This window comes from Capricornis sumatraensis, chromosome 13 (assembly GCF_032405125.1).
Source record: "Capricornis sumatraensis isolate serow.1 chromosome 13, serow.2, whole genome shotgun sequence".
NCBI classification, from domain to species: Eukaryota; Metazoa; Chordata; class Mammalia; order Artiodactyla; family Bovidae; genus Capricornis; species Capricornis sumatraensis.
Window position 1 is genome coordinate 58300949 of NC_091081.1, and position 9805 is coordinate 58310753.

General features: G+C 37.2%; 1 protein-coding gene across 1 annotated transcript; it reads right to left on the bottom strand.

Moving 5' to 3' along the window:
• Positions 1 to 1012: 1012 nt before the first annotated feature.
• On the bottom strand, positions 1013 to 2023 carry TAAR1 (trace amine associated receptor 1). Its single transcript, XM_068985531.1, has one exon. It carries the CDS (start codon positions 2021 to 2023, stop codon positions 1013 to 1015), a length of 1011 nt encoding a protein of 336 aa, XP_068841632.1.
• Positions 2024 to 9805: the final 7782 nt, after the last annotated feature.

Consider the following 9805-nt stretch of genomic DNA (forward strand, 5'->3'; position numbering starts at 1 on the left):
AAAAAAAGGAATCAAAATGAACTAAGTGGTCAACAATGGGAAAATGGTTAAAAAAAAATTTTGTGCATCCATACAATTTAACATTTTGCAGTCATTACAAAATGATGTTTTTATGGTTCTTAAGTGAGCTATGAATGATATTTTGATTTTTATTTTGTTTCTATATATTATTTTAATTTTCCTCTATTTTCCAAATTTCCTACAAGTATGAATATCAGAAAAAACATTTAAAAAATGTAAACATCAATAGATTTAAAAATCAGAATATGTATTAATAATTAGTAATAAATAGCAAATTATGTGTAAGCAATAGTAATATTTAATGTACACTTTTAGTTGACATAAAAAAAAGGCATATATATCCAAGCAAATGAATGACAAAGTCCTTCTAATTGCCATCTCCAAATGTAGCCTCTTAGTTTCCACCACTGAACAACTGAGTAAGGTACCACTGTTAGTTTCATGGCAGTTCATGTAAGGGTAGGAAGCGTTCTTTAAAATTTTAAGTTCTTAATTTCTGAACTTGTAAAGCTTCAATATACATAATATGAATGGCAAATAAAAAGCAAGATGTAAGCATCATATCTCACTGTACAATCTTTGAACCAAATATTTCATAAAAGTCCCTGCAGTTGGCATATGTGGTTGATATTATGCATGTTCATAAATATGATCATCAACTATTTTGTAAAACACTCGAAATCAGTCCTGAATATTCGTAGGAATGACTGATGCTGAAGCTGAAACTGATAATTTGGCCATCTGATGTGAAGAACTGACTCACTAGAAAAGACCCTGATGCTGGGAAAGATTGAAGGCAGGAGGAGAAAGGGACAATAGAGGATGAGATAGTTGGATGGCATCACAGCCTTGATGGACATGAGTTTGAGTAAGCTCCAGGAGTTGGTGATGGACAGGGAAGCCTGGCATGCTGCAGTCCATGGAGTCACAAAGAGTCGGACATAACTGAGTGACTGAACTGACTGACTGAAAGCATAATAATTCTATGGATTTATTCTGAAAATAATTTACTCCTAGATGAATCTTTTTGGAAAATTTTACCAACTAGAATTATCTTTAGTGCTCTTCTGAACCAGGGGTAGAAAAATGCATAAACCATTGGATTAAAAGTAGAATTCAAGTAGCCAAACCAAATCAATGCATCGTTCAAAGTGGGTGGGATAGTATAGTCCAGAAAAGGGTCCATGACCATGCAGACAAAGAAAGGACACCAGCATGTTAAGAAAACTCCCATCACAATCCCTAAAGTCTTTGCAGCTTTCCTTTCTCTGCTTCGTGAAATTCCTTTTCTCTCTTCCAACCCAACTTGAACCTTCTGCTTTGCATCATGAATTGATCTTGCCTGGCCTTTTGCTATGAAATATATTCTACAATAGATGCAGAGCATAATACAGCCAGGTATATAGAAAGAAGTCATAAAGGCCAGAACCCCAGATGTTTTGCTGAAGAAGACAGAGCAACTCCCTATGCAGTGACTGTGTTTATAATACATCTCTTCAGCTCCTTTGAAGTTTAGCTCCAGAAATATCATCCCAAATGCAAAAAGAGCAGGAATACTCCAACTAATGAAGATCATCAGAGAAACAACCAAGATGTTGATCTTGGTTTTGTATCTCAGTGGATCACACACAGCATAGTAGCGGTCAATGGAAATGAAGGATAAGTGAAAAATGGATGCTGAACTCAGCATAATGTCAGTGCTGGTGTGAATTTTACAGAAGACTTCTCCAAAAGACCAGCAGTGCTCAATGGATCTCACCATGCTATAAGGCATGACCAGGCACCCCAGAAGAAAGTCCACAGTAGCCATGGACTGAATCAGCCAATTATTTAGGGTATGCAGTTGCTTGAAGTGTGATATAGAAATAATAACTAGCAGATTGCCAACCATTGTGGTCAGAATTATGAGCACCATTAAACTGTACAGGGAAGCCCGGATGTCATTTGACCAGCTGCTTTTCACACAGGACATATTAATTTTATTGTGGCAAAAGGACATCATTTCTAAGGACAATGCACTGGTTGTTATCTTTTCCTTCGTGCTTTGAGGAGTCTCTCTTCGAAATCCATGATCAGGTTAGAGTTCCTTCTCTTACTTCCATATATATATCCCAGAAACCTATGGGGGGGAAAAGGAAATTATCAACAATTTGATTCTTCTCACTTTTAATGCATTTACCTGTTACTTCTTGCTGAAAAATGATAATTTTGGAAAGAGTTTTTATTTCCAAGTTCAGTTCAGTAAGTTCAGTTCCTATAAGTTTTTTTAACATCTACTTCATGTTAGTCACTGTGTTGGAAATGTAAAGCTGAATTATTAGTTTGAAATATATGATTCTGTAATTCTGTAATAGCTAAATTGTGGGGAACTTGCAATATATTTTGCAGTATATGTTTAATGTATATTATGTGTATACTTGTACATTATAAAGATAAAAAGAGGAGGAGAGAGAGTTCAGAGGAACAGAGTAAATTCTGGTTATCAGTGAATAAGCTGTCATTATATTGGGAAGATGCTAGGAAATAGCAAGAAGTCTTAGAATTCCAGGAATCTATTCTCCTTTTCATCTCTTCTCACTCCCTCTGGGCTGACAATTTAGATCAAGACCACACAAGAATCTAAATTTATCCAAAACTGGAATTGGAAGAATAAAATAACTTTGCCAACAAAGGTCCGTCTAGTCAAGGCTATGGTTTTTCCAGTGGTCATGTATGGATGTGAGAGTTGGACTGTGAAGAAAGCTGAGTGCCAGAGAATTGATGCTTTTGAACTGTGGTGTTGGAGAAGACTCTTGAGAGTCCCTTGGACTGCAAGGAGATCCAACCAGTCCATCCTAAAGGAGATCACTCCTGGGTGTTCATTGTAAGGACTGATGTTGAAGCTGAAAATTCCAATACTTTGGCCACCTGATACAAAGAGCTGACTCATTGGAAAAGACGCTGATGCTGGGAAAGATTGAGGGCAGGAGGAGAAGGGAACGACAGAGGATGAGATGGTTGGATGGCATCATCGACTCAATGGACATGGGTTTGGGTGGACTTTGGGAGTTGGTGATGGACAGGGAGGCCTGACATGCTGCAGTTCATGGGGTCACAAAGAGTCGGATACGACTGAGCAACTGAACTGAACTGAAAATGGATATTTTAATAAACTCGAAACATCTCTCCCCCTAGTCTGTTTCTGCCTTTTATTCCCAGGAGGAAACATATCAAATGCATCTGTAAGATTTATTTTAGTAGATGTCCAGGCCCACTTTATGACAGAACAAACAGCAGACTAAATATACTTACATTATTTGAATTGTATAATGTTTGAATTACAATTGAAACTTCACTAAACAAATGATGGATTTTTTTTTTACTACAAAATTTATGTGCTCTCAACTAAACTAAAATTTAAAGTTTTTTTCTCACTATTGCCCCCTTTTCCTTCTTTCTTTTACTTTTGTTGTTGATATATTAAAGGAATCAAACAATGTTTAGAATGTTTGCTAATAATTTCTACCAATTAAGAAAATATCCCTGCCTAGTATCACATTGAGCAGCTTCACTCAGCAGGAACTAGTGTCCAAATATAGGTAAGGGAAGGTGGGGGAAAAAAAAAAACTGATTGCTCAGTTTTAGAAGATATATTCATGGATGATGAAAGAGTCATCTGACAGCTTTGTATGCTTTGTTCTTCATTCCCAGATAAAAACCAAATGGCTTCCTCCTCATAATGATACATCTTGTTTTCAGAGAAAGAAAGCCTGAAGCATTGTATCTGAGAAAGTATTGATAATATCAATGACACTTCAGAACAATAATCTGTCTGGTCAACTTTAGAACTTTATGCATAATTTTTGTGCAAGTATTTTTAAATGTTATAATTTATTTTTTAAATGCTGCTGCTGCTGCTAAGTCACTTCAGTCGTGTCTGACTCTGCGCGACCCCATAGACAGCAGCCCACTAGGCTCCCATCCCTGGGATTTTCCAGGCAAGAGTACTGGGGTGTATTTTTTAAATAGATTTATTTAAATAAATGTATTTTAAAAAATAAATCTATTTTTAAATAAATTTCTTTTAATAGATATATTTTAATAGATCTAATAGATCTATTTTTAATAAATTTAAATAAATTTATTTAAATAAATACACATGATATTATGAGTTGAACACTTATCTAAGAAAATACCAGTTTAAGAATTTAGCTAGCTAGAAATGATTACTCTCTGTATTTACAAATTACCAAGTTGAACATACTATAGCAATACAGAAAGTTAATAAATCTCTATGATATCTAGCTAGGCTTCCCAGGTGGCGCTAGTGGTAAAGAAAGTGCCTGCCAATTCAGGAGACATAAGAAACTCCAGCTGGATCCCTGGGTCAGGAAGATCCCCTGCAGGAGGGCATGGCAACACACTCCAGTATTCTTGCCTGGAGAATTCCAGGGACAGAGGAGCGTGGTGGGCTACAGTCCATGGGGTTGTAAAGAGTCAGACACTACTGAAGCGACTTAACATGCATGCTCTGATACCTAGTTAAGTCAACAGTTCTGTTCAAATGATCTAACTACCTAATGTTTGAAACTGACACTTGATTTTAAAATATGTTGTTAGGCATTATAGTTTGAAGTAGATCTGTCTGGCAAGACAGTACTTCACTGGTAGAGTGTCCCCACCTTCCCAATAAAAGGCCATCAATGCTAATTTCACCATGCCATTTGTCCCTGGTTCCTTCAACTACCCACTTCTAATGGCTCAGACTGTCAATCCCATACTAGTCTGTACAATTACAGAACTTATCTCCTGTATGTGAACCTATCTCTTAATCTGCTCATCCACTACCCACTCACAAACACTTCCATATATTCCCTCTGGAGCTCATGATCATCACCCTATTTCCTTAGGCTCTTTTTAAAAAACTTCCCTCTCTTTGTTCTAACTGAAACTTTCTTTCCTCTGAGGATATCTCTTTCCCTACAGCCTTATCAAAGGTAATTGTCTCCTCTCCTGCATCCTTGGTTATCTTTTCTTTTACAAGACTTGGAAGAAAAACATGTCCTCTTGTACTCATTGACACTGCAAATCATTATCCCTCCTTCCTTCCTAACTTCCATCCCTTGCAAACTTTGAAGCTCTGTTCAGACTATACCTCCTCTTGCTGCAGACTTCAGACTTCAAGTCATTTTTCTATATCTTGAAGATGTTAGCTCCGGGCCTACTCTCACTTTCTCCAAAGCTACTCCTGCTAAAATTCTTCATAATTTTCTCGTCCACATAAATAATTCAGTAATGGACTTTCAGCTCCTTATGCTTCTGTCTTCCAACAAGCATGTCCTCCACATGTTTGTTCTGCATGGCTATCTCACTTTCTTATTTAACTAAAGACACCAGATATGTACTTACGTTCACATTAATACAATGCAGAGTTTAACTTTGCATTAGACATAATTTGGTCTCTTCCTATAAATCCAAAATCTCAAAATAACTTGAGAATCTCTTAGTTTTGATGACCTAAATCTGAGGCACTATTATATTCTGTGTAACATAGCAGAGACGCTCTCAGGTAGTGTGTTTACCTTATCATAATATAGCTGAAGATGATTTTCTCTCTTATCCATCAGTCTATGCTGATGTCTCCACAAACAAATGGATTTTGCCATGCTTTCTGTTACTTAAAGATGGAAACAATTTGCTTGCAGGGATGTCCCATCTGGACATTCCATGCTGCTTTTGCTTAGTCACTTCAGTCATGTCTGACTCTTTGTGACCCAATGGATTGTAGCCCACCAGGCTCCTCTGTCCATGGAATTCTCCAGGAAAGAATACTGGAGTGGGTGGCCATCCCTTTCTCCAGGGAATCTTCTTGACCCAAGGATTGAATCCAGGTCTCCTGCATTGCAGGTGGATTCTTTACCATCTGAGTCACTAGGGATGAGTCATAATTTAAATATTTGGAAATCCTGTCCAAGACTAAAAACTGAATCACTGACCTTGTGAATCAAGCAGAGGAATATTACATACACTAAGCTTAAAGACAAACAGAAAGGCAGTCATTCTTTTTCAAGATACTACAATTGAATGCCTTCCTCCTATCAGGCACTATGTGCTGAGAAAAGAGTGGTGAACAGACACAATGAAATTCCCTGCTCTTCTGGAACTTACATTCCAGTTGAAGCATCAGTCAGTTCAGTCAGTTCAGTCACTCAGTCGTGTCCGACTCTTTGCGACCCCATAAACCGCAGCATGTCAGGCCTCCCTGTCCAACACCAACTCCCGGAGTTTACCCAAACTCATGTGCATCGAAGTGGTGATCCCATCCACCCATCTCATTCCCTGTCGTCACCTTCTCCTCCTGCCCCCAATCCCTCCAATATCAGCGTCTTTTGCACTGAGTCAACTCTTCGCATGAGGTGGCCAAAGTACTGGAGTTTCAGCTTCAACATCAGTCCTTCCAATGAACACCCAGGATTGATCTCCTTCAGAATGGACTGGTTGGGTCTCCTTGCAGTCCAAGGGACTCTCAAGAGTCTTCTCCAACACCACAGTTCAAAAGCATCAATTCTTTGGCGCTCAGCTTTCTTCACAGTCCAACTCTCACAACCATACATGACCACTGGAAAAACCACAGCCTAGACTAGATGGACATTTGTTGGCAAAGTAATGTCTCTGCTTTTGAATATGCTGTCTAGATTGGTCATAACTTTCCTTCCAAGGAGTAAGTGTCTTTTAATTTCATGGCTGCAATCACCATCTGCACTGATTTTGGAGCCCAAAAAAATAAAGTCTGACACTGTTTCCACTGTTTCCCCATCTCTTTCCCATGAAGTGATGGGACCAGACGCCATGATCTTCATTCTCTGAATGTTGAGCTTTAAGCCCACTTTTTCACTCTCCTCTTTCACTTTCATCAAGAGGCTTTTTAGTTCATCTTCACTTTCTGCCAAAAGGGTGGTGTCATCTGCATATATGAGGTTATTGATATTTCTCCCGGCAATCTTGATTCCAGTTTGTGATTCTTCCAACTCAGAGTTTCTCATAATGTACTCTAAGTTAAATAAGCAGGGTGACAATATACAGCCTTGATGTACTCCTTTTCCTATTTGGAACCAGTCTGTTGTTCCATGTCCAGTTCTAACTGTTGCTTCCTGACCTGCATATATGTTTCTCAAGAGGCAGGTCAGATGGTCTGGTATTCCTATCTCTTTCAGAATTTTCCACAGTTTATTGTGATCCACACAGTCAAAGGCTTTGGCATAGTCAATGAAGCAGAAATAGATATTTTTCTGGAACTCTTGCTTTTTCGATGACCCAGTGGATGTTGGCAATTTCATCTCTGGTTCCTCTGCTTTTTCAAAAACCAGTTTGAACATGTGGAAGTTCATGGTTAACATGTTGCTGAAGCCTGGCTTGGAGAATTTGGAGCATTACTTTGCTAGCATGTGAGATAAGTGCAATTGTGCAGTAGTTTGAGCATTCTCTGGCATTGCCTTTCTTTGGAAGTGGAATGAAAACTGACCTTTTCTAGTCCTGTGGCCACTGCTGAGTTTCCCAAATTTGCTGGCATATTGAGTGCAGCACTTTCACAGCATCATCTTTCAGCATTTGAAACAGCTCAACTGGAATTCCATCACCTCCACTAGCTTTGTTCGTAGTGATGCTTTCTAAGGCCCACTTGACTTCACATTCCAGGATATCTGGCTCTAGGTGAGTGGTCACATCATCATGATTATCTGGGTCATGAAGCTCTCTTTTGTACAGTTCTTCTGTGTATTCTTGCCACCTCTTCTTAATATCTTCTGCTTCTGTTAGGTCCATACCATTTCTGTCCTTTATCGAGCCCATCTTTGCATGAAATGTTCCCTTGATATCTCTAATTTTCTTGAAGAGACCTCTAGTCTTTCCCATTCTGTTGTTTTCCTCTATTTCTTTGCACTGATCGCTGAGGAAGGCTTTCTTATCTCTCCTTGCTATTCTTTGGAACTCTGCATTCAGATGCTTATATCTTTCCTTTTCTCCTTTACTTTTCGCTTCTCTTCTTTCCACAGCTATTTGTAAGTCCTCCTTAGACAGCCATTTTGCATTTTTGCATTTGTTTTCCATGGGGATGGTATTGATCCCCGTCTCCTGTACAATGTCACAAACCTCCGTCCATAGTTCATCAGGCACTCTGTCTATCAGATCTAGTCCCTTAAATCTATTTGCCACTTCCATTGCATAATCGTAAGGGATTTGATTTAGAAGGGTAGTGGTAGGCAGTGCTAAAATTTGGGCTTTCCTGTTGGCTCAGTTGGTAAAGAATCTACCTGCAGTGCAGGAAACTTGGGTTCAATCTCTGGGTCAGGAAGATCTTCTAAAGAAGGAAAATTCCATGAACAGACTCGCCTGGCACTCTCCAGTCCATGGGGTCACAAGAGTCAGACACAACTTTAGCAACCAAACCACCATCACCAAGAATAAATGCAAACATAGTGAATAATATTATCTAAATAAAGATTTAGTTTATGTCAAAAAAAATTATGACAATATGACACAATACAATGCTTTCTAAAAAAATTTTTAAATATAAAAAAGTAAATTTCAAGAAAACACTGAATATTGAAATTTAAATTTTCAGCTATTTCAATAATTTCTAGTTGTAATCAGACTTAGTGAGTAGCTGGCAAGACACTTCATGTCTGGATCCTAAGATGCAAAATTAATGATTTAATTTTGGAAAATTTCTCCAGCTGCATGTTTTAAATTTTAAAATTCCAAATTGCTTTACCCAGCAAATGTTCAGTGTGATAGTTTTCATCACAGCAACAAAAGTAAAAAGTAAAATTGTCTAAACTTATATTAGACACATAAACCTCAGTAGATATGTGTTCAAAAAGATGTCACATTGGAGGAGTTGACTCTTTTTATAATAAGACATAGAGAGATGTCCATGAGATCTTGTCAAGTAAAGAAAAATATGCAGAGTGTTTTAAAGTAGCATGCACTTGAACACACACATATGTATAACAGCATGAAGAATAGGTGAGGAATAATAGCTCCAACTGCTCAAAGATGGTAAGTTTGAAATTCATTAAATAAATAAATAACAAAAAGGGAAAAAATATGAAATTTAACATTAATTTTTCCTAGGTGAAATAATGGACTAGTTTTTCTTTCTTCTCTATAATTTTTACATTTTCCAAGTTTCCTACTATGAAAATGCTTCATTTTCATTTTCTGAAAAAATATTTAATAAAATTAAGTAGGTTGTGAATTGTTTCAAATGAAACTTTAAATGAAACTTTCAAAAAGCTATTGATAAATGATTATTAAAAAATTATATTATTTGTGCTTCATGTGTTTGTATAATTCTTCACCCGAGTAAAGAATTTATTATGAAAAATCACACTTTTGTTAAATTTCTTAACTGACCCATATGCTGTTTTTGTTCTGTTATACAAAATTTGGAATCAAAATTAGAAATGGACTTAATAATAATGTTATTCACAAATATGTTTGCAGCTCTGTAATTTATCTAGTGCTTTTTAAAATAATGGAAGTATTTTTGAAAAATATTTATTCTAAAAGAGAGAAAGGGATAAAGGACAGGATTTCCAAATATTTAAGTCATAACTCATGGGGTGTCGAGGTGGAACATCCCTGGAAGCAAATTGTTTCCAATTTAAGTAACAGGAAACATGGCAAAATTCATTTGTTTGCTTAGGCATCAGCATAGACCAATAGATAAGACAGAAAACAATCTCCACAATATTATGATAAAGTAAATACCCTATACCTGAGAGTGTCTCTGCTATCTTACACA